Genomic DNA, 26,185 nt, shown 5'->3' on the forward strand with positions numbered 1-26,185 from the left:
TCATTTTTATCAAAACAATGTCCGTTGTTCCGTGACTAATTGTTAGATATGTACATTATAAAAAAAACTTTCCAATGAAACTTAAAGTCTCAATATCTAGCAACCTTGTATCGAGATATGGCCACTTAACCCACTTAGAATTTTGGCTCGAGTCTCGACTCGATTCAGGCCAGATCGGCTCGAGCCAAAATTCTCAGTGGATTCAAGCCAGATCGGCTCGAGCCAAAATTCTCAGTGGCAAGTGATATTTCTGTACTTTTTTGCGGCTGGAACTCACTTGAGAGCGAGTCAACGAGCTAAACATAACCCTCTCCAATCTGCCTGAATTTTGCAGGGGTTGTTTGTACAAATCAAACTAACATCTGGCCAAAATTTTAGCCCTCTTGGTTAACGGGAAGTGGGGCAAATCGGGACACAAAGTTTTATGGTTCAAAAACGTCAAAAATCTATAAAAGGCTGTAGCTTGAGCAAAATTCTATTATATTTAAAATTTCAAAATGCATCTAAAAAGGCTTTAATACCCAACAAAAAACGGGGTGAAGAATCCAAATTGATTAAATCTAAAGCGAGTTATTGGCTTTTTAGTGATAAGAATAGCACAATTTTCAAACACAAATAAAAATCAAACAAGCCTTACCCGACAAACTTCGTCTTGACTTTTTTGTTTTTGACGTTTTTAGTTTGTTAGCTTATTCAGCCTCCTGCGATCAAAATTTGATTTACGTAAATTTTCCCATAGAATCTGCAGATGCTCCGGAATCGGAGTGGCCAAAGTTGGATTCTTTAGCATATAAATCTTCCTTGGGCTTATACGAACCCAACGCAACAAAGAGCACCCCGATCCGACGCTCCGTATTGAACTGATTCGCGTTCGAACAAAACCGTCGAAATTTTAATATATATACTGTCGTTCTACGCATAATTGTCCCATGTCATTTTTGGATGATTCTGACATTTCATCATTTTTAGATTTACGTATACTTTCAGAAAAAAAAAACATATAAAATATAGTTCTTTGTTCAGAAAATCATTGAAAATAACACCAAGTCTGTTTGTCACATCGTTGAACTTCTACGCATAATTGTCCCACCATTTATTTTCTATCAAAAAAACGTTACTTAATCCACCTTTAGGTGGTTGGTGCCTTCCTCTCATTTTTAGTGATTCCAACCCCCCTAAAGTGTCCACATGTTTATGGATCTCCCCTAAGGTTCGCAGCACCTAAGAGGTCCTAATAAAAATAAGTGATGAGTAAAAAAAACAGACTACCTACAGACTTTTTGTCAAGATTATACAGACACAGCCTTTGAGGAAAATGGCATCCCTCTACACGGCTTTTTCGTGGCGATCAGACCCGACCAGTTGAGGTTATGTGAATTCAGACCATTTTTTAAACTGCTTGTTATTCTAGATAGGTAAGTCAGATCTTGAAAATTCTTACATTACCTAAAAGGTCTTCTCATATGCTTTCTAAAAATATATAACATGTGAGGGTTTCATGAAAAAAACCACCCTTTTACCATAATTTTAATTTAATATGAAACAGTTTTTTTAACATAACTTTTTAAATATATGATAAAACTGCATGAATTTAAATAGCAACTTAGGGGACGTTAAGACGGATCGAATAAAACCATTCCGGCCAAAATCGGTTGAGCCTGTGACGAGATATTCCAGTGACATTGATTTGGTACACATGTCAGCCAAACACACAGACATTTGCTCAGCTGGTGATTCTGAGTCGATATGTACAAATGAAGGTAGGTCTAGGAGGTCTAATTAAAAAGTACATTTTCCGAGTGATTTTATAGCCTTTCCTCAGTAAGGTGAGGAAGGCAAAAATCATGAGTTTTACGAAGTATTTCATCTTGTTTACCTGTTTACCTGCAAGAGAATTACAAATAAGGATGATAAACCGTTAACCGGGGTGATTAGGGACATATCAAGCGAATATGGACCCACGGGACAATTATGTGTAGAAACACAGAAATTGATCAAAAAATTTCAATCGCGTTTTTCTCAGTTGCCCTTTTTTGAACATGGGACAATTATCCGTAGAACGGCAGTATAGAAGATAGAAGATTCGTGTTCCTGAGACAATTTCACAATAGAAACATGCATAAAAATGTTTGACTACCACCACGGTAACGCTTCCGCCTCGTAAGCGGTAGATCGGGGTTCAAATCTCGGCTCGGACCACGGATTTACTTTTACTACTTATAAAAATGTTTAGTTTCATCCTTTTAAACCCTTTAAAAAATTAAAGTTTCAGGTGCATTTTGAAATTTTAAATTTAATTGAATTTTGCCCAAGCTTTTTTGAACCATAAAACTTTGTGTCCCGATTTGCCCCACCTCCCGATAATTTAGAGTGCTCAAATTTTGGCCAGATATTATTTTTATATGTACCAAAAAAAATGAAAAGCGGTGAAATCTTTGGTACTAACCCCTAGAATGATAGATTAGGATGTCAGGAACAATGTTTCCATACAACAACAAAATCTCAAAAATGGTTTACAACCCGCGTGCGGAGCTTCAATGAAAAAAGTGCATTTTTCGAGTATTTTTCAGAAATGCTTATAGAAAATTTTACGGAGATTTTTTTTTCTATTTCAGCTTCACTTGCAATTTCCGTCCCCTTAGTTCGATAGGACGTTGATATTATGTCTTAAAACATTTCAAATCAAACAGCCTGTTTCAGGGCCACGAAATTGATCTCAAAAGAGTTGTCTTGTGTAATTATAAGAGAATGATGGGGAAATTTGGAACGGACAATGTAATCGAAAATTTCAACATCCATCTTGCAAAGTTCTTTGTCATACTGGTCATGTGTAACATAACCACCTGCACCTTTTTAACATTCAATTTATGTCCATGCAAGGCCAAGATATTTGCATTTTAGTGAACAAGAAGTGGCGAATTTTCAAAATTCTTAGTATAGAAGCGTTTTTAGCAAAAATCATGGGCTACTATGTTTTCTAACGGGAAGACATATAATTTAGATATTTTTATTTACCTCGCTCAAAACGATATTTGTTAATAACATTTTATGAAAAAAAAAACATAAGGTTTTCTCACAATGTGACGTAAACGACATATTTATAAGTACTGTTCTATGATCTTCTCGATATGAACAAATAATGCTCTAATGGGTAACTATTTTTGAAAAAATATATATTTTTATAAATGATTTTTTTTTCATTCGAATGTACATGCAAAAAAAATCACGTTCAAAGTTTGGAGATATGAACTTTAACAAAAATAATTTTGGTTTATGATTATTTGTCGTTTACATCATATTGTGAGAAAATCTCATGTTTTTTCAAGAAATGTTATCAACAAATATCGTTTTGAGCGAGCAAAATAAAAATATCCAAAATATATGCATTCCCGTGGACTGGAATTAGGAATACTGTTACAGAGAGCGAGTTGTGGCGCTATAACCACGGCAAATAGTGTCCAGGGCATTCGTGGAAATACAATGTCCCATCCCAGAGGGTCCCGGAGTACCAAACCGTCTTAGCATGGTGCTCCCAACGAATACAACCAAAAATCTCGGAGCGTATGGTGGTGTGTCCCCACGCTTCTTCCTCCCCTGTCGATTCAGAATTGTGTTGTTGTTCGAACAGTCAGTGCTCAAACTCAACCCAATTACGAGCCATCTCTGCGATACGGCTTTACGCAGTAGGCCTGGCTGCCTTAACGCTTGTGATGTTTCAATGCATTCTAATGCAATGGCGCACTACAAATGTTAATAAATGACAAGAAGAGTGCTAGGCGTCATCTAACCTAAGGCACTACTCTCCATGATCCCTTCGAAAGATTGGCTGCGCTAGGGTCTGATTAGATTAGATTAGAAATCGTTTTGAGCGAGCAAAATAAAAATATCCAAAATATATGCATTCCCGATTGTAATCATAGTAGCCAATGTGTAATGCTAAAAACGCTTATATACTAAGAATTTTGAAAATTCGTCACTTTCTTTTCACTAAAATGCAAATATCTCGGTTTTGCGTGGACATAAATTGAATGTTAAAAAGCCGAGCCGAGTGCAGGTGGTTATGTTACACATGACCAGTATGACAAAGAACTTTGCAAGATGGATGTTGAAATTTTCGATTACATTGTCCGTTCCAAATTTCCCCATCATTCCCTTATAATTACACAAGACAACTCTTTTGTGATCAATTTCGTGGCCCTGAAACAGGCTGTTTGATTTGAAATGTTTCAAGACATAATATCAACGTCCTATCGAACTAAGGGGACGGAAATTGCAAATGCAACTTTTCATGTCCAGTATCAAACACCATAATGTGTGATACCAATACACTATGGGGTTTCAGGCGGCCATAAATCAAAAAATCATTATTTTTTTGGTATTTTTTTTTTCGAAAATAAACATTCTAACTAAGAAAAATCCGGACTTTGAAAGTTGTAGGTTCAATGTTCACTGAATTGCAGACCTTCAAAGGCGAAAATGGTAAGAAAAAACATGTTTTTTTGACAAAAAAAATGATTATTTTTTATAGTTGTACTGTGTAGCTGTTTATGTATTTTTTCCTGCATCATTATATAATATATGGCAGAGCATACACTCAAGTTTTGGCTCAGAAACATTCTTTAAAGTAATAAAATTACAATTATTGATGTTCCTGTAACAATTTGAACTATTCTAAATAATGTAACATGATGATTTTGTAAAAATAATGCAATCGATGCTTCTCCACGTGTTCAACGTCTGACATGGGGCGTCGTAATTTTCACCTAGTCGTCATAGCATACTAAGGACAATGCGTACATTTGAAGGGTGAATCGTTGATTCTGGAGACACCGGACGTCGATCCAATGCGCACCTTGGGGACAGAATGGACAAACCTAATTCCTTCTGGAATTTGTTTATTCGACCATCCCCTACACACCTGTCTTTATTCCGAGTGAATCCATGTTGTCCCTAGACCTGTAGGAACGATTGAACGAAAAGCATAAAAATTCCATAGTAATTTACATTTAAACTTTAAACCGCTGGGGACAGGCCAATTCTCAATCAAATGGGCTGATATTTGGCATGAGAGTCCCTATGGACATCCTCTACAAGGGGAACCTCGGTTTGCCTGATTTTGAGAACTTTTTTGTTTGAATGAAACACCCTATTATATATATTCAGAAAGGTAATTGATTAAACTTTTCAATAACATTTTACAAAACACATTTTTACAAGCTAAAAAAATAATAAAAATCAAAAAAGATGGATTTTTATTCAAAATTTAGTTTTTTTCAACTTTGTTAATGGAGTACTTTTTTTTGTGTGCATTTGTGCGATCTGAAAATTTTGCAGCTTAAAATTTGAACCATGTCCTAACTTGTCTCAAATTTTCAAAGTGCACTTATGTGCACTTTTTGAGTTATGCCATTTTGAACATTTTGATTCATGCAAGAAAATTAATGATTTCGCGTATACGCTTGGTTAAAATCACATTATTTACCTGCGGAGGCAGAAATGACGTACCTGCTATGTATGTTTTGAAATTTATTTGATATTCATGACTTTGTTGGTACTTAGGTACATTTAATAAAATTAGAAATTCCTATTCTAAGTATTTTATAGAAACCATTCTTCGAATATTCACACCAGTTCGTTGTTGTGTTCTTTTGAAAGTATGGATAACAATAACGTAGTGTACCTGTACGATGTAACGAAGCACTATTCTGAAAACGTGAGAACTACTTTCGAGTATATTTGTAAGAATTACAACATTGCAGAACCATCACATGATCAATTCAGAGAAAAACCACAGGAAAAACTACGCATGTTGTTCTGTAGCTTCAAAACGAGGTATACAAAAGCCCATAGAAGAAGTTCATATTTTGAGTAATCTAACGACAATCGGTTACATAGTGATTTTGATTTAGAAGAATTTATCGTGGAAAACGTGAATTTAGCAAGTGAATCAACAAAAAACGTGGACGAGACCCATACAATGTTCCATAAAATAAACCGTCTAAAATTCTAAAACACGTCAAACATCGAATTTTATTTGGAGGGGTAGAGGGGAGGGGGGGGGGGGTCTTCAAAGAGAGGTGGATTTTAACTCAAGAAGAAGGGGAGGGAGATTGAACGTAAATCATAAACCGCCATTCCGTGCATCAAATAGACAGAGCAAGAATATTAAAATTCACCACTTTAATGCATGTGGCCTCAAATATATGAAAAATCGAAAATTTAACTTTTTTTTTTTGAAAAAATATCAAATTTCATTTGTTTTCATTATAGTAAGTACAAACAACACAAAAAAATCACAAAAAAGCAAAAAAATATTTTTGGCCGCTCGCTTCTATGGAAATACCCCATAGTGCAATATTGCCCCAACTCTTATGGTTCGGCAAATGTCCCCCCATCGGAACATCCCCGGGGACTCCGAACACTCCAGGTGGTGGCAAATTCCAATTTTCGACTCCTTCTAATGCCGGCTGGCATGTCTTGGCTGGTCCATGCCGTCTGCTACCGTGCAACCAGGCCATCTAATCCTGATGTTGACTCGTCGACGTCCAGCAACAGAATGAATTTTCGGGATACCTCCTTATTTGCTTTTTGCTTTGTCGACGATCCGAAAATTATGAGGTGGAGTGGGGGTAATTTTAGATACATCAATCTCACGTCTCTCGATTGACTGATTGGGAAATGCTTGTTCGACCAACCAGCGTGTACCTAAGTGGGGAAATTTGCCGAGAGGGGAATTCGTCACGTAACGTTTCGCTTCGCGAACATTTTGGATTGACACCACGTATAGAAACCTTAGGACAAAGTTTTTTTTTCAAAAACAAGAAATTTTGTAGGGACCACATTTTTAACAGTTTCTACAGAGCAGACCTTAAATTAGTCATTTTAAATTGAAAAAAATGAACAAAAACAGAAAATCGTATCTACAGCAAAATCACCTCAATGGCGTATACATCATATCGCCGTAAAACGGCTTGACACGTCTTGCACTGGTACTTTTACATAAACTTCTTGAACTAACTGCTTTACAACTCATGGTATTACTGGGCCCACAATCTTTTGGGAGATTAGCCACAGACCGAACTTTTTTAGCTGAGTGTAAGCAAAAGAACGCCGCACAAAATGGCATCCTCAACTCAATTTAGTACGAGCATGGTGACTGGCAAGGTGTTAATATCGATTCCGTTTCTTAAAGAAGTATAAAGTTCGTACGTTATATTATTACGTACGACATACCTACTAGGAGATGATCATTTTGCCGGAGGCTTGAACGACCACATTAGAATCACGTCACACGAACTCTACAATATGTTATTATATGAAATCAAAATCGCAAAGACAGAACACATTTACATTTTCAAGTACGGTATCGTATAGCACACTCCTCTCTCCCCATCTCTGCCTCTCTGGTGGGTCAATTTCGCAGCAACCATTTTGCTGAGGCTGCGACACAAAGTCTACTTAAGTTTTCCGCTTACTGGCTGCTGGCTGACCGGCAGTAATAGACTCAGCCTCTGAGTTGCCTGTTTGTTGTGCACAGCTGAGATGTTTAAATATATACTCGGAGCGAGCGTGCGGGTGGTGTGTACTAGCAGCTATACCTACGAACTGCACTTTGCTTTATAAATGCTAGTAATGACTAACGGCACGCCGTAACGGCCACAGGGCCTGTGCGTTGTCAACTCAGACAAGACACGTGAACGCCGATAAGGGTTGAGTTGGGGTTGTTTGATGTGCCTAATCCCAAAAAAATGTTTAATTTATGAGTTGTTTTCCTTTGATTAATCGAGTACAAGTGAAAATCCACCAACAATTTAATTCGCCATATGATTGATCTTTCTATTTCTGGTTTCTATAATTAACAGGAAAAACACGGACCGACCGACCGAGAAGAATAAACAAATACACAGCGCACCCGAAGTTGGACATCAAAGAAAGGAAGGCCGGCGGCGTACGTTCGGTGAATGAGCAAAACGAGAGTGAAAAAAAAGTTGAGATAGGGCAAGAGAACAACACAGACATAGACACACAAACACTATAAACAAGCAAGTAAAAAAATGAGTATTGAGCCAACCAACGAAACCAAAACAGCAGCAGTAGAAACAGCATCATCGTCTAGCGGTACTGGTGCCGTTGGTGGTGGCGGAGGTGCGGAAGAAGAGGAAGAGTTGACACTGGTCGAAATTTCACCTTCGTCGTCTTCGTCATCGCCCACGACCGTTTCTTCGCTATCGCCTTCGTCCCGAACTGTCACGATAAGCAGCAGCACCGGTGCCGGCGACGATGATGCCATCGAAGTGCATCCGGAAGCAGCAGGGGCGGTGGAAAAGACCCGACCGGTGACGACTGTAAGAGGCACCTCCGTAGATTCGTCGTCTGAATCGAGCACAATCGAGTTAGTCGAGGAACAACCTGCTAAGGAGCAACAACAGCACCGGCCACAACCCTTACTAGCACCGGTGGCGGCAGACGTGCAAGACGTTGCACCTGGCGACCGTTCCCCGCACGAGTCCCGGACCATTCTACCGATCCAGTCATCGTCCTCGCTGTCCACTCCGTCCTCTTCGGAAGAGTACTTCGATGAGTCTCTGACCACCGTTAGCAGCAGCACCGAAGGTGCCTTGAACGTTTCTTCTAGCAATAACCAATTGAACAACAACAACAACAGCACAGCAATAATAGAACTCCAGTCGGTGGTAGTGACCTCAGAGGCAACAGCAGCAGCTGCTACACCGGAGCAGAGTGCCGAGCAGGGCAACACTAGTGAAAAACCAGCAGACAATAGCCAACCGCAACCGCAAACGAAGGAAGCACCAATAGAAATAGTACAAATTTTCCCCTCCACCAAGGCCGCCGACGTGTCCTCGTCCTCGACCTCCACGTCCGGTGCATCGTCGTCCTCTTCAAGCGGCGCATCTTCCGAGTCCTCGAGCTCGTCATCGCCTTCCGTTTCGCCGCTGGCAGTGGACCAACAGCAGCAGTCGACGCAGCAGCAAAGTCAGCAACCGTCGTCACCGCCTTCAACCTCCGCGCTGGTTCAGGGTGATACTGCGGAAGTTGTGAGCAAAATGGGGGTCAGCGACGGTGACGACCAAGTGCCAGAGCTGCTGCCGGCGGCGGTCGAGGAAGTGTCGTCCCCTCGCGATCAGCCGCAGCAATTGCCCATCCTTCCGTACCGTGGGTCAGCGTCGTCTCCGCAGCTTAAGCAGAGCAGCTTGAAAAAGTACAAAAGCAACAGCAAGAAAATGAACAACGACGACGCCGACGACGGGGAGTGCGAAGAGAGCAGCGCGCCACAGCGGCGCGTTTCATTCCCGCAGGATGCGCAGCTCATTACCGGCTACCTGGAGCCGATCGATCCGTGGGCGTGTGGTGAGTAGAATTGGGATTATTATTTTTTTTTTCTTGCGACGGATATAGAAAATCTGCAAAAATCTAAACTAAATATTTATTATCGAAGCGTAATATTGAATGCTTGGCCCTTTTGAAATGTTAGCCTTGATTCAAAAAATTAAGAAAAACTAACTTAATCAACCTATGTGGTTGGAGCCTTCCTCACAACAATGCTTCCAAAAAGTACATCGATATCACTTAAGTGGCCATGTCTCGAGACAGGGTTGCCAGATCTTCGATGTTTTGCACTCGTTGGAAAGGTCTTTTGATAACCTAACCTAACCAACAATGGGTCGGATGATGGACCTGGACATACATTTACATTAACATACATTTAAGTGAGATCTGGCTTCAAAAAAGTACATAAATATCACTTTATTGGCCATATCTCGAGACAGGGTTGCCAGATCTTCAATGTTTTGGACTCATTGGAAAGTTCTTTTGATAAGTTAACCAACAATAGGTCGGATGGTGGATCCGGACATAGTTTACATACATTTAAGTGAGATCCGGCTTCAAAAAAGTACATCAATATCACTTAAGGGGCCATATCTCGAGACAGGGTTGCCAGATCTTCAATGTTTTAGACTCGTTGGAAAGGTCTTTTGATAATCTAACCAACAATGGGTCGGATGATGGACTCGGACATAGTTTACATACATTTAAGTGAGATCCGGCTTCAAAAAAGTACATCAATATCACTTAAGTGGTCATATCTCGAGACAGGGTTGCCAGATCTTCAATGTTTTGGACTCGTTAGAAAGGTCATTTGATAACCTAACCAACGATGGGTCGGATGATAGACCCGGACATAGTTTACATACAGTTAAGTGAGATCCAAATATATGTGAAAACACATTTTTATACATAACTTTTGAACTACTTATCGAAACTTCAATCTGTATAAAACTCGATCTATGGAACCCTAAACCAAGTCGAATGCAACAAGTTCGGGTCAAATCGGTTCAGCCAGTGCCGAGAAACATGAGCTAGTTTGTTGGTCACATACATACATACACACACACATACACACAGACATTTGTTCAGTTTTCGATTCTGAGTCGATATGTACACATGAAGGTGGGGCTACGACGTTTTTATACGAAGTTCATTTTTAGAGCAGGATTATAGCCTTACCTCAGTGAGGAAGGCAAAATCCGATCTTTTTGAAAACAAATATTTTTGAAAAGATCGTAAAATTTTCCCAATGTTTAATTTTTTTACATTGAAAATCGGACCATTAGTTACTGGGACGTCTGCATTACAAAATGGAGGGTTGTTTGGGTGAGACTTAGAAAACTTCAATTTTCCTGTTTCTTTTTTCTTTAAGCCCCGTTTTATCAGCAACCAGAGGTCCAAACTTCAATGTTTCTGTGTCACTATTTTTGAAAATCGAATAACTGCACATATTTCGCTGAAATCAAACTTTCGATGGCTATACAGTATGGCCCATAAAAAAATGCGACATTGTTGATAGGTGTAAATCGGGACTATTTTTACTATTTATGATGTATGTAGCATGTGTACATGTTAAATAGGTTCAAAACAAACAATCAATGCCTTTAAAACCATTCCCTTAGCATAAAATAAGTTACAACTCATTGAAATTTATAATTTTCCAATTTGCTCTACGCCCAGGCCATATAAAGAAAAACATACTTTTTTCATGTTGGTCGATCTGTATAGCCTATCATGGTATTTTTATGGACTAAAAAGTATACAGCCTTCAAGGTTACTGTTTTTGAGAGTTGTAAGAGTTAGTTCCACCGAATTTTACGCATTCTATTTACCAGTTATAGTAAAATAGTGAACTTTTCAAAAATATCCCGATTCTGAAAATGCATCAATTTTTGGTATTTTATGGAGCCTGCAATGTTTCAACGAAAAAAACAAATGCTACTAATGATGGTAATTGATACTAACAGATGCTCTGATGTGACTTTTAACAATATAGAGCCGCTGGGCACGCTTTTGAGCCATCGACAACAGTTTTAAGTTATTGATTTATTTTGACAGAATCACACAAAATAATAACCAAAATGGCATTTTTCACACAAATTACCAATTTTAACAAAATTAAAAAACTTTCTTGATTGGGCGTATTTAAGAAGGACTTCTAATGATGCTTTCGGTACATTGTTGGATATTTTGAACTGTTTCGTTTTTGAAATATAATTTATTTAATTAGGGTAAATATTGTTCCAAAAACACATTCATAATTGTAGACCGCCTGTACACAGTTTTGGTGAACTGCAAAAAAATATCATGATGATATCTTCAAAACATACTAAACTTAAACCATAATACATAAAAAATCAGATTGTTAAATATATTTAAGAATGGCACCATTTTTTCTATGAAAAAATGCACATGTCGCATTTTTTTATAGGCCATACTGTAGGGGCAGGGGGGCAGAATGGCCCGCTTAAGTAAAATGCGCCAAAAACCATAGAAAAACATGAAAACTTATGAATTCATTGTAGTAGGCTTATGCTTTGGGATGTTCCCTTCAATATTATATACTTGGTTAATGAAATTTTTTAGCTTAAAACAGTTTTTGAGCCACTTTAAAAAAAAAGTTTTTTCGACTTTTTTTCCAGGGTGCGGGGCAGAATGGGCCACCTTAGAAAACAAGCCATTTTGTCTAATACAACGTTGAGAAAGATAAGAAATGGCTTAAGGTACCTTTCTTACACAGTTTCCATGAAGTTAGACCACTTTAATAAAAATAGTCACTTAACAAAACAAAGATTTTTGAAAATAAATAGTGTCAATATGTTTAAAAAGGACACTATTTTTACAAATAATCATCAAAACAACTAAAAAATCAACTAATGTTGCATTAAACGTGATTTGTGAAGCTACCAGGAGTGAAATAATCCATTTAATCCAAATTTCATAAATTTTTATTGTTTTTATAAGGCAGGATAAGGGTGGTTCATTCTGTCCCTAAGTGGATTTTAATTTTACACTTCCACCACCAAGTCTCTAAATGATTTTAAGGTCCCGTTGTTGTTTGTATACCTTGGTAGTAACATCTAGTAACTTTATAAGCATTGAGCAAACTTTTTCAAACAATCCAACTTTTCAGAAAGCTTATTTAAAAACCTCTAAATAAACAACATTTGCGTAGTTTTGTCAATAAATTTACATTTCTGCTCATAATTCGAAAAATACAATGAATTCAAACGTCGTTTTCGGTATGGTGAAGTTATTTGACGTCCTTTATAAGACCCTTGCCTTACAATTGGTCTAAATCCATTCTAAAGCCCAAAACCAAGGGTGGCCCACTCTGCCCCCCTAGTCCATTCTGCCCCCCTGCCCCTATCTGGAAACGAGGCACTTTACCAACAGTGCTCCATTGCATTAAATTGTATTGAAACATCATGAACGTTAAAGCGGCCAGGCCAGCTGCGTAAAGTTTACCGCAAAGATGATTCGTTGAACTGGATTGAATTTGAGCACAAATGATCAAACAACAATACAGTTCTGAATCTACGGGGTAAAGTCATCCCACATATTCGAAACACCAACAAATTCGGAACACTTTTGTGATAATTTGTCAATAGCATGCCAAATGCACTTTTTCTGTCGCCCCTGCTATTTTTAGGACCTTTATTTGGACATTCTTTTGCTATTTCACTAGTAAAAGTAGTTCATTTTGGACAAAAAACTGCATTTCGAGACTATTTTATTCAGAGCAGCAAAACACTGCCTCCAAATTGCCCGTTCCATAATTGTGGGATGTTATTGTGCCTCCCACAATTGTGGAACACCTGAATTTAACTGATATTTTCACAAGAAAAGTTAGCAGACCATTCATAAAACATTACTAAGCATGAGTTTTATTGGTTTCAGAATGTGAAGTCATTTTTTTTTTAAATAGAGCGATAACAAAGATTGTTTACATCGTAAGAAAAAAGTGTTCCGAATTTGTGGTTTTCATGGGTCAATGTTTTTCTTCAAAAACTTGATAGAAAAGTTAAAATTTGCAGTTGTTCGATACAGCTTTCGAAAGATCGCAAGGATAGCTTTCAAATGAAGGTAAAAGCTAATCATTATGTTCAAATATCGATTTGCTCGAACTTTTTTCGAACTCGATTTTTTCGAACATTGGCCGATCTGTAAACTGTTCCGAATATGAGGGATGAGTGTAGGAAGAAAATGGGGATCTCCAGCTCACCTTCCTGTTTGTTTACGTAATGAAACGTTGGGAGCACCAGGCTAAGAAGTTTTAGTGCTCCGGGACCCTCTTGGATGGGACATCGTATTTCCACCAATGCGCTGAACATATATATGTATGAATGCCCTAGACAAATTGTATGTATTTTTTTCAAAAAAACTTGGCGGAAATTTTTTAACCGTACTTCTCTGTAGCTCAAAAGTTGCGGTTTAGGTTCCCTAGAACAAATCAAAAAATCTCTAAAATAAAAAAAATACGGATTTTGGAAAATTCAGTTCTTGTAAAAAAAGTAAAAGAATGGGCAATTGTTTTTCGTGTACAGTCATCCCACATATTCGGAACACCCACAAATTCGGAACACTTTTATGATAATTTGTCAATAGCATGCCAAAAGTAGCTTTTCTGTCGACCTTACTATTTTTAGAACCTTCATTTGGACATTATCTTGCTATTTCACAAGTAAAAGTAGTACTTTTTAAACAAAAAACTTCATTCCAAGACTATTTTGTCGAGAGCAGCAAAACACTGCCTCCAAAAAGGCCTGTTTCATAATAGTGGGATGTTATTGTGCCTCCCACAATTGTGGAACACCTGAATTTAACTGATATTTTAACAAAAAAGTTATCAAACCATGTATAAACATCACTTAGCTTGAGTTTCATTGGTTTCAGTGTGTGAAATCATTATTTGGTAATAAATATGTACTCCTGGAGAGATCCAAAGTTTGTTTACATTCGTAAGAAAAAAGTGTTCAGAATTTGTGGATTTCAAGGGTCAAAGTAATTCTTCAAAAACTTTATATAAAAGTAAAAATTTGCAGATGTTCGATACAGCATTCGAAAGATCGCAAGAAAGGCTTTCAAATGAAGGTAAAAACGAATCATTAAGTTCAATTATCGATTTGCTATGATTTTTTGAACATTGGCCAATCTGGAAACCGTTCCGAATATGTGGGATGACTGTACCTATTTTTTTCTGAATATTCCTCATTAATACCTACACTGCCGTTCTACGCATAATTGTCTCATGTCATTTTTTGACGATTTGACGATGTGTGTGTGTGGTCCAATCCAATACCCGCTAATCGGTAGCGAAATTATGGGAAAGTATAATTTGTATCAGACTTTGTATATGCCGAATGCTGATACAACTTATCTCAGTCCCGGGTATTAGGTGGTGATAGCCCTTGCGCTGCTTCCAACGACCCATTTCAGAGTGGCAGAGATCCTAGCGGCCCAATTCCGAGGTCGTTGGCCATTGTCCGGCCCCGCCTTAAAATAGAAGCAAGCAGCAGACGGATCCTTGATCTATCTTATCTTAAGACTCCCAATCCCTTCAGGCAAATCAGGGATGAAAGGGAATTTAATATGAGAAGAATACACAACATGTTTTATATATAACCTTCAGATGGCCGACTGATTAGAGTCCCAGACCATCAATCCAGAGGTGTGAGTTCGAATCCCACCTGACACCAGTTTCGTTTTTGTTCCAATTCCTGATTCCAAATTTCAAAGGTACCGACCGGGAATTGATCCCTGAACCTTCTGCTTGTGAGGCAGAAGCCGTAACCATAGGGACGTGGCGTTACATCGTGCTGCCATCTGGTTTTTTTAAGTGCAAGAGTGGAAATGTGCTGAGTCATCGTCTAAAAATAGACGGCTTCCTATCTCGCCCAGCAAAATGAAGTCGATAAAGTAGTCGGTTTCGATGAGAAAAAGTGGAAAATGTGGTCTAAAAATAGCGACGCCATCCCCCTATTAAGCCACGGAGCCGCATTCATTTTTTGACGATTTGACGATGAACGAAAAATCAAAGTCGCTCGAGTCGGGGTTCGATCCTCCGTCCTCCAAAAATGCTAACGTTTGAATCCGAGTGGTGCAAACGTTCTTCAGGGCGGGGCTTGTCGATAAAGCTGAAGTACCTCGCGCTCGGCTAGCCAGCGTAGAAGTGGGTCACCGAAGCTCGGCAGTGCTAACACCTTTCAAATGCCTATGCGAGTTATTTGCATGTATTGCCGTTCAAGAGCCAAACGACATGCGACACCTAGTGTTGAGCAGCAGAACAGAGCGAAAAATGTCGATTGAAATTTTCGCCCTTTGAGGTTATGTATGCGAATTCTGTTTTGTTAAATTCCAGCGTTCAAAACAACTTTTGAGCAAAAATTCGAGCTGATACTTTGTTAACTTTTGATGGTCTATCATTTTAAACAATATTATGTTTTCAATTTTTTTTTTTTTTGATTTTTTTTATTGCGTTAATTTATAGAGGGCAAATAGTTTACACTCGTACTACTTGAATTTTTTCTCAAAAGTTGTTCTAAGAGCTGTAAATTCAATTTTAAGTTTGCATTGCTATGTAACCGAACAGCGAAAATTTGAATCGTCATTCTTCGATGCTTTGCGCCATCTGTCGGAATTTTTGAGCTTTTAATCGCGAATAGAATGTAGATCTAAAAATACATGGAAACAACTCAATTTGTAAGAAGCGACCAACCACCGGGGGTTGAGTATATTTACAATCTTCAAGTGAATTAATTTAAGTAATTCCCTTCCAGTGGCTATCATTAGTGCGCCCGAACTCACCGACCTGTACAGCAAGTCCTGCGCCAAGCACTCCACCGAACCTCTGCCTGTGATTTTGGAACACATAAAATCGCTGCACCTCACGATGAATCAACGGGTGCCGCTGCTTTCGCTCAGGGACCAGAATCTCAACCATGGCTCCTGCGAAGCGCTCGAGGAAGTGCTCAAGCGGGTTCAGTACAAGAGTATCAACCTGTCGCACGCCGGTCTGGACGACGTAAGCGCCAGCGTCCTGTTCGACATGATAGAGTATTACGAGGCCACCAACGAGCTGGACTTTTCGGATAACCTGTCGATGACGAACAAGAGCTGGCTCGCGTGCATCAACATGATCAAGAAGAGCCAGGCGCTGAACGTGTTGATCACGCGGGGGCCAGCCCTCTCCGAGCACAATGCGATGAATTTGGCGAAAGCGTTGAACACCTCCTCGCTGCACACGCTTAAGCTGGACCACTGCGAGCTGACGCAACGACCGCTGGCGACGTTGTGCAATCTGCTGAAACGGAACACATCGTTGAAAGAGCTGTCGCTGGCGCACAACCAGCTGACCTACGAGGACGCGAAAAGCATAGGCGGTCTGTTGCGATCCAACTACCACATCCAATTGCTGGACATTTCGAACAACAACATTGGGGTAACTAATGAGTTGTAGTAATAACATTGAACATTATTTTCATACCTCTCTTTTTTTCAGGATAAAGGCGTTGAGTTCATCGTGTCCGCTCTGATCGATCAGTCCATCTACTTCAAAACGATGCAGGAAACTAAGCGCCGCGGCGAGTTTAGCTTTTCCGACCTGTCCAGCAGCCTCCAGAGCATCAACAGCAACAAGAACTACTTTCCCTATCCGTACCAACAACAGCAGCAGCAGCACCAACTAAGCAGCCGAAGTCAACATTTACCACCCCAAAAGCACCCAAAGCAAACACGATCGCGAGCTGCCTCCACGAAAAAGGCAGCCGCCGCCGCCGCCGCCCACAAGGAAGAAATGCAGCAGCAGCCAGCGTCACCGTCGCTCGAGTCGGTCGTCCCGCTGACTCCCCCACCTACGCCGGCCCTACCCACCGTGAGCTCACCTAGCGCGTCCTCGGACGATGTCTTCTTGTCGGAAAACACGGTAAAGCAGCTGGAGTCGCCGGCGGGACCGCTTCCTCCCCCGGCCGCTGAGCTTCTCACAGTCGTCGACGATGCAAACAGTACAAATAACGATAGTGGTATTAACAGCAGTGTCTCTAGCGATGTGGACCAGACAAACAGTGAGAATAGCTGCAGTAACAAGTGCCAGGAGGTGGTTGAAGTGGTGGTGCCTGAAGAAGCAAGTGCGCCTGAAGAAAAGAAGGAAGCTAAGACGGCGGAGACTGTTGTGGAAAGCGGAAACGAACGAGGGAATGTGCACGACGGTGGTGGAGGTGCAGACAAGCAGACGATAGAGTTGACATTTGATCTGGAGCAGCACAGCGACGACGTTGATGAGCAGCACGTGAAGGGGCCAAAGAAGGCGCGGCTCGCGAAACAGGACAGCGTTTTGAGTGAGTTCGAGTCCAGCATGCCCGAGCTCAAGAAAGAGCCACAACAGGTGAAAGTGGATGTGAAGGTGGCTTCTGTTGTGGCCAAGAGTGAAGAACATCCGATGGAGGAGGATACGCCGGAGATTTGTGCGGACTATGACGACGACACGAGTCTCAAAATAGTTGAGGAGAATCTGCTAGTTGATAGGAGTATCAACGCGACCAGTGTAGCAAAAGAGGAAGCATCCACTGATGACAGTGCACCTGTAACGCCGTTGGCCACGTTCAAGAAAGATGAGCTGCAGCTACGTTTGGAAAAATCCAAACAAAAGGAAGAGCAAGAACTGGCGGAGGCAGCGGGACTGTTAAACAGCTCCGAGGACATTAACAAGCTAGAGGACGTTACGTCAACCAGCGCACCAGAGATAAAGACGACGGCGACGGTGCCGCTGAAGATCGTCGAGGTAGAAATCAAGGATAAGCAGCAACCGCTGTCACGTTCGCTGGACAGCACGGCATCGGGTGAGTTTGAGAATCCCTTTCTGTCCACCAACCAGACGTCGGTTTTCCCAAGTGAGCGTTCGTTCAGCTCGGAAAGTCTCAACAGCGAAACTTCGGTCGATTCAAACGATTCCAAGAGCAGCTTGAAAATAATCCAATCCAAGTTTGCTGCTCGCAACGGAACTCTCGAGCGGCAGCAGTCGATCGCGAACCGTGAAGCACTACAAGCGGAACAATTTCCTCCGACGGTGCCCTGTGGGCTGCAAGTGCTGGTCCTGTGGAACAATGAAATCACGCGCCATTCAGCGAACACGTTCGCAGACCTGATCGAGAACACTTCCACGCTGGAAATCCTCAACGTGGGCTGCAATCTACTGTGCAATGAGTTTGTCGGAAGCATCAAGAGTAGTCTGAAAGTGAACAACAGCCTAACCAATCTCGGCCTGCAAGGTGCACATCTTTCCGACAATGGTGCTAAGGTTATGGCGGAGGTCATCGAGTTCGGTGGCAACTCGACGCTGCAGCGAATCGACATGCGGAACAACAACATCTTGGCCACCGGGCTGGACCACCTGAACGAGGCTCTCAAATCTAACAAGACGGTAACGCGAATCGACCTTGACGACGTGCCGCGCCGAGTGGTGGACAACTCGATCGATGTCGGCCCCGAGTACAACCGGCTGTTGAACAACATTCGAGCACAGTGCGAGCGAAACAAAAACCCGCCGGAACCATCGGAGCCAATCAGCACATCGATCAAGCGTGTCCGCGCTAGCCAACTAAACTCGAGGAAGATTTCCCTCACCTGCACTTCGATCCGTGCCGCTCCGACTGGTGCGACTGCTGGCGAGAAGCACCACCATCATCTGCTGGACCCCAGCAAGAAACCGGGTGGGCGTTTACGTTCTCCACTGCCTAGTCCAATCCCATCGCCCATCGCTTCGCCGGTGCCGAGTCCCTCGCGCAATCGCTTCCAGGTGACACGTGTCGGCGAGTCTTCCGGAGGGGGTGGAGGCGGCAGTACCAGCAGTCTCACTAGCCTGAGCAACAATAAATCTACCTCACCATCCCCCTCGTCCACGGGAAGCTCGCCCACGCTCTTTTTCGCGGCTAATTCACGATTCCGCGTAGTCACCGTCGAGGAACCGGCCAAGGCAAAGTCATCCCCCGTGTCCTCAGTGTCCACTAACCAACGGATGTCGTCATCCTCATCCATATCGCCCTCGCCGTTGGCCGCCACTGTCTGTAGCAGCTCTGCACCTGCGTTGTCCTCATTCGATAGCTCACTCAAGTCGTCGTCATCGCCAATCTCGCAGCACTACCAAACGGTCGCCACAAACACACCTTCGCCACCGGTGCTAGTACAACAACAACAACAGCTTACACAATCGCACTTCCCACCGTCCTTATCGCCGATTGTCGCACCAACAGTAACAACAACCGTAGCAGCAACAGCAGTTGGGACAACAACTCCAACACCAGTCACCCCTCTCACCCCACCGACACCAAAGCCACCCACGAAACACACACGGTTACCGTCGACCAGCAGCTGCACGCTGCACGATTCGGTCATTTCGTCCACCTCGATCGAAAGTCCCGACCTGGAGGTGAAGCGGTTTATGACCAGCGGGAGCGGAGGCGTCGGGCCGGGATCTGCCCGGGCACACTCCTCCACCACCATGGACGATAGCTGCTGTTCGTCGATCAGTAGCAGCATCGACTCGATCGATCGAGTGCTTCAGTTCAACAACAACACCTCGATCAGCTCGACGGACGAAAGCTTCGACCTAATTGTGAGTTCGCCCTCTTCCTCGTCGCTGTCGGTTGGTTCGGTCAGCACGGCCCCGTTGGCCAAAACGGACAGCACACTGGTGCCGCGGCAGCAACCGACGATCATTGAACCGGGCAACAACTTGCTGCTGCAACCGGCAAGTCCGCTCAAGGGGAAGAACGCCAGCCTGTCGAGTCTGGACATGAGTACGAGCTCGCAGGAGTCGCTGTACGATGTGCACGACTTGTCGTCGTCGGTGTCCGTGTCGTCGGGTGGGTCCTCGTCACTGGCGGCGACGGCGGCAGCTGGGACAGCGGCGACTACGGGCACCAAAACGTCGGCAGCCGGGAACTCGAACGAAAGTACGCTCACATCCGTGCAGGGGCTGGAGAAGGACGCCAGTCTAAAGCAAGGTAAGCTACGTTTGTGATTGTTCTCGGGAACTTATAGGATGGAGATGTTGAAAGAAAAGCTTCGAAAACCAACAATAATTAACTTAAAATATTTTACCAAAATATAAATTATAGTTTGATATGGTTTGGTTAAGTTATATAATCATGGTTTTGGAGCATCTGGGATGTTCTATAGGTCATCTGAATTATCGTTATCGTCCCGACGATTTCAATTCAATTGAATGTTTTGTTTTTGCTAGAAAATAACTATTCACCCAGAAGACTTAAATGCATGCTTCAAATATCTCCAATCAAGGGTTAATTCTTCCAACATCCCATCATCAAAGTTCGTTCTATAAAAATACGTTTCTAACCACTTCCCACAATCCAGCAGCAACATCGTGCAAGCAAGCACCAGCGGAAAAGCCACCTCGCGTCCGTAAAACCTCCTGGATTGCCTCTATCGGAGGAGGGAGCCATCCAAGGGTCGCGGACAGCGGCGGTGCCTCGACGATCGCGCCCGCAAGCACCGGCAACACGTACTCTCCCGCCGTCGAAAAGCTGCTCGCTATCTTCAACCCAACCAACCTGTTTTCCTCCAGCAAATCTAGTCCACCGAGTTCCGAGTGTGGCACGGTGCCCGCGCACTCCGCCGGAGGAACGCTGGGATCTGCGACGATGACGACGACAACGGGTAAGGAAAACAGCACTCCCGCATCGGCACCGCATCCGCCGGTTCGAAAGGAGAGTCCCATGGGAGGGTTGTTCCGGTGGACGACAAAGTCGTCGTCGTCAGCCAAGGACGAGGAGAAGGTGTTGAAGGTTAACATTTCACCAGAGAACACAATCACGCCGCAGATGCCGCAGATTCAGGGTCACTTGCAGCAGCATTCGCCCCAGTCGATGGTGGCGGCGGCGGCGACCGCGACGACGTACAATGTAGACAATATTCCTAGTCAGTTGAAGGCGGAAATCAAAGAAAACATCTCTCCGGAAAACACAATCACCAACAGCAAGCTGCTGCTGAATCCGTCGTCTTCGCCAACGTCAACGGTGCAACCGGCGGTCGCCATTGGGGTGTTGCCAGCTGCTACTGCTGCCGCTGCGCCTGTTGCCCCGGTCCATCCGAAGGTCATCTTCCGGCTGGGTGACGATTACGATGAGTCCGAGGACGACATCGATACGCTCACGAGCAAATACGGCGGCGGCGGAGGTAAGCCTACACTGCTGGGCGCCAGCATCGGAACCACGACCACGGAGGGGTCATCCCCAGTGCCGCAGTCGGCGGCGGCCGTCCTCATGCACACTAGTCATCTCGGTCAGCTGGCGCGGGATTCGCTTACCACCATGTTCAAGAACCCCTCGCTCGCCTCCCAGGACTCGATCCGGTCGATGGACTCTCTCACGGAAATGGCCGCGGCCGAACAGCAGCTGCAGCAACAGCTACAGCCAAAACCGACCGCCACGGACGACACACAAGCTCAGTAGCGACCTGGGTCGACGGCGGAACGGCGAATCGGCGGTGTCGAATGGTTGATCTAGACGCACGTGAGTCTCTCTCGGAAGGTCGCTAGAAATCGCTGCCGGTTGCGCGAAATCTGCATTCGTTCCTGGCACATGATTCGGAGGGTCGTGTTGAGTCGTCATCTGTCTCTCTCTCTCTCGTACTCAGCTCAGTGGTTAGTTTGGGAAAAGCCCCTTTCTTCATTTCCCTCTTGCCGGTTGGGGATCCACCGCGCGAGGGGTGTGTAATTGATGTGCCTTCTTTGGAGAAACGAACGAAAGTAATACTTTTTAGTGTGTGTGTGTGTGTGGCATGTTTTTGTGTGCGTGTGCGTACGGGCGTTTGTGTCTGTGTGTGTGTAAGTTCACAGATGTGTAGGAATAGAGCGTTTATTAAGATTAGTAAATTTTTACTCAGCGCACGTGGTAATACAATTTCTAAACCAGAAGAGGCTAACAGTGCGAACATAAAAACAAAACAATTTGTGAGAAAAAAAAAGACGCTAGAATCGAGTAAAAGCTGTCGCCGGAAAGAAGGTGAAATTTTGTAAAGGAAAAACGCTATAGCATTACGTAGATCGAAGGGAGAGTTGTATTATTTACAGAAGAAAAGCGGTGCACTAGTCAAATGCATCAAATTACTTACTCAAAGTCTTTAAATATATATTTTATATTTTGTGCAAACATTTTGAACGTATTACCTTTCCGAAAATATTACGAAATTTAATTCGAAAATCATGTTTAAGCAATTGATTGATTACACAGCAAAAGCAGTTTGTTAACCTGATTATTGATCGATTGTAGTATTTGGATTGGCGATCTAAAATTGAGATCGATATCCAACAAATTCATTTTTTTACCAAAGGCAGTGGTTGAAAAATTGGTAAAGCTCAAATCGGTTATCCATCAACCAAATGAAAATAAACAACGTTTTACCGAAAATCGGTTGTAAGATGAACAATAGCGAACTTTACTACCGAATCCCGGAACCGTTTTCAGTTTACTGATTCTTCAATTGTTGAAAATCGGAAGAAAAAAATACCGAGGAAAAAAGTCAGTTTGTATTTAAATTTCTCTAAAACTACATATAATATTGAACTCATAAAAAAAGAAATGATTTAAAAATCAATGTTAAAAAATATTTGATTTTTTAATTGTTTAATATTTGAATAAAAAATATACACACTTACATTTTTTACGGAGTTCGGTAGTTGAAAAATCGGTAAAGTTTAGATCGGTTATAAACAAAATTTCGGTTTACGATGAACAATAATGAAATTCATTACCGCATTTCGGTATGTTTTTTACCGAATTGAAAAATTTTGGTTTACCGAACTGTTCAGCAGTTGAAAATTCGGCAAACTTTACCAAATTCGGTCAGAAAAATCTAAGTGTGTATCTTTTTATTTTTGGTATCTTTTAAAATCCGGATTTCTTTTCGATTTCTTTAAAAAATAACTTTTTTAAATAATGAAATCAATGAAATATCTTATTGAAATTTTCAGAAATAATAAGAATAATGGATTAAGAAAATAAAAAAAAAAAAAGATTTGAAAAAATTGCCAATTTTCCATATCATTATGAATAAAAAAAAGGAATAATTTGCTGGGAAATGACAAGCTTTCAAACATTGATAAATCGTCGCTTGTGTGCTCTTGTAACAAGTCTGCTTTAAAAAGAAAGCACACACGCGATGAAACATTGAAAATAACAAAATTATAAGCGGCCAGATCTCAAAATGGTAACCAATTGGAACAAATCTGGGTGCGGATTGTGTTATTCAAAATAGCCACAGAAATTCGCCGCGCGGTTTCTATCAAAATCTGCGCACTTGTGACGAGAAAATTAGTGGTCTTATTCAAGCCTTACATTGAGTCTAGAATTCTATGTTTTACATTAGATTTGATTGAATTCTAGAACAGGACGGGTACATTTAGTTATTCCTAAACAAACATTTTCTTGAAGGAGTGTTTTTTTTTCTAAATCCTGAATTTCTTTGAGTAAAACGAACACAGAAAGAGTTTAAAAAATGCAATCTTTCTTCGATTTATATGTCTTGTGAAACGGCGTACGAGAACAACAACAGAAAAAACTAGTGAATTTAACAAACAAAAAACGATGCCATCAAACAAACGCAAGCAGCAGAACTGAGCAGCAGGTACTTGAAGAAGGTGAAAAAAAGACAAACAAAAAGTGAGTGAAACCAGAAGAAGCAGCGCGAGAATAAAGTGCAGTGAACAAATTTTTGATCTAATCGTAGATTGTAGTAATGGCGAAATGAAACCGCAAAAGGGAGGAGCGCAAACAACAAAGTATTAAATTGCAAAAAAAAAATTATAAACTGAAGAAACAAAACATAAATCGAGAGATACGATCGAGGTGTAGGCGTAACGTAACCCGTAACACTTAATCAATGCCATTGTGATATTAGTTTTTAATCAACACGATTATTGTAGTGCGAGAATGTAAGAAAGAAAATGAGAATCAGAGAGAGTTCTGATGGTTGTGGGGTAAAAGAAGGGGGAAATTGCAGCGCGTTCACCACGAAGCGACAGCTTTTACTTGCTTTAGGTGGAATAACTGAATGAACGAGATTTGGCAGGTTTGCGCGAGAGAATGGTACGATAATATCTTACAAATATTTTTGGAATACCTTTTGTATTCGAGGTTTGATTATTGGAGTACTGCGTGAACGGGTTCGTTTGGGTTTGGTCAGGGCAAAATGAAGAAGTAGATTTTTTTAGAGGGGAGTGGAAGTAAATTGCAAGCTCATCACACACGCGGCATTTGGAATCGATGCATTTGCCTTGCTCAAACTTTGACGCCGTTGTCTACTGTATTGGTTTATATAATCATCATCTGTATCCTAGTACAAGACGCTTTTATTCATTGAACACTAATAAAACTCATCGATTGAAAAACACACACTCGGATCATGTGCAAGGAAGGAAAAGACGTGGAAAAACATTTGAAAAACATTCAACAAAACTGGAGAGCAAAAGAAAAACAAGCAGCGTTTTCTAGCGGCTACGATGACTTACTTGCGGTGTGCTCTGTTGACGGAAACAAGAACTTAGCTATGTTTAAACATTACTACAAAGGAAAAGAAAAAGATTTGGCAACCAGACACGAAAATTTACGAGAAAGGAAAAGTATAACTCATACACCCCAAACACATAGACACATAAACCCAATCTACTTGATGTGGTTTTATTTCATTTCTGAAACACACAAATTTTGGTTATCGATTAATTCACCAACCAAGGTGACTCTTTGACGCATGGATGCATCAACATGAAACAACGCATAGAAGAAGAACACGTTAAAAACGGGGGAAAAGGCGAGTACTTTTAGATTGTTTGATCGGCGACAACTTGAACCTAACTCTTTTCATTTTTTTTTCTTTTTTCGTGAATCGCTCTGAAAAAAATAAATATAAAGTCAGAAATTTAACGGTCAGTTTAAATGTTTGGAAACTCACCACGGTAATATTGAAGTCACCACAGCTCACCCGCTATTGACAGTGGCTAGAAACTTAACTTTTCATGTACTTCTGAGGCAACAAAAAAGCAAACAAACATAAAAACTTTCCGGTTGTCAATTTTCAAGGGACCATAGAAGAAGAGAGTTACCATGAGAACGATGCAAAATGAAGACTCGATTGAAAATATTTAGTTTTTTTTTGTGTATGTACCTTGTTATGGAATGTTCAGCAAACAAACACAAACGAATGTCAAACACCCTTCAAAGCTTCGTTTCGCAAAGAAAAATGTCTACACAAGCCCAGGGAAAGTGACATTATTGTCAACCGCAAGAAACGTTTAAAGTAAAAAGCAAAAAAAAACGATGTTTGCAGATTATAGGGACTGAAGAATTCATCGGTAGATGGAGCAATATTGAGATCGAGAAAACCGACAACCAGAGAATCGACTGTAACAGATCCTATCCAGGTTTTTAAGCGAAGATGGCGTTCGAAAGGTGAACGTCCGAAATGTCAAAATCGTGCAGTAGCACCAACATTACAAAAAAAAATGTGGCGGTCATGCCATGGCACACTTTTTTCGCAATGTTGGTACCACTGTGCGATTTTGACATTTTGGGCGTTCTCCATTCGAACGCCATCTTCGCTTAAAAACCTGGATAAGCGATGGGTTTCATATGTTTATAGGACGTCCCGAAATAAAACTCTAAGGCTTTCTAGTCAGAAATTTACCAACACATTAAAAGTATGTTTACATGCACAGAGATATCCACGTTTTCTGACACGCACACTATGATGCTGTGTTAATACTACTTTTACGCAGACAAAGGCAAATCGAGTAGCTGAACTCGCCTGTAAAAACCAGCTGTTTACC

At 41.5% G+C, this 26,185-nt stretch overlaps 1 protein-coding gene across 5 annotated transcripts in view; it reads left to right on the forward strand.

The window, feature by feature from the left end:
* LOC6033710 (serine-rich adhesin for platelets) overlaps positions 1-22,516 on the forward strand; it is a 44,682-nt gene extending 22,166 nt beyond the window's left edge. For 3 of the 5 annotated variants that reach the window (XM_038249200.1, XM_038249201.1, XM_038249202.1), the window contains exons 3-6: positions 7,863-9,369; positions 16,128-16,789; positions 16,850-20,348; positions 20,719-22,516. In XM_038249200.1, the coding sequence (XP_038105128.1) occupies positions 8,055-9,369; positions 16,128-16,789; positions 16,850-20,348; positions 20,719-21,815 (6,573 nt within the window). In that variant the 5' untranslated portion in view covers positions 7,863-8,054 and the 3' untranslated portion in view covers positions 21,816-22,516. Of the gene's footprint in view, positions 1-7,489; positions 7,579-7,862; positions 9,370-16,127; positions 16,790-16,849; positions 20,349-20,718 lie in introns of those variants that run through there. The other 2 variants (XM_038249203.1, XM_038249204.1) reach the window with 2 other exon arrangements.
* Positions 22,517-26,185: the final 3,669 nt, after the last annotated feature.

Source organism: Culex quinquefasciatus, chromosome 1, assembly GCF_015732765.1.
Source record: "Culex quinquefasciatus strain JHB chromosome 1, VPISU_Cqui_1.0_pri_paternal, whole genome shotgun sequence".
NCBI lineage: Eukaryota > Metazoa > Arthropoda > Insecta > Diptera > Culicidae > Culex > Culex quinquefasciatus.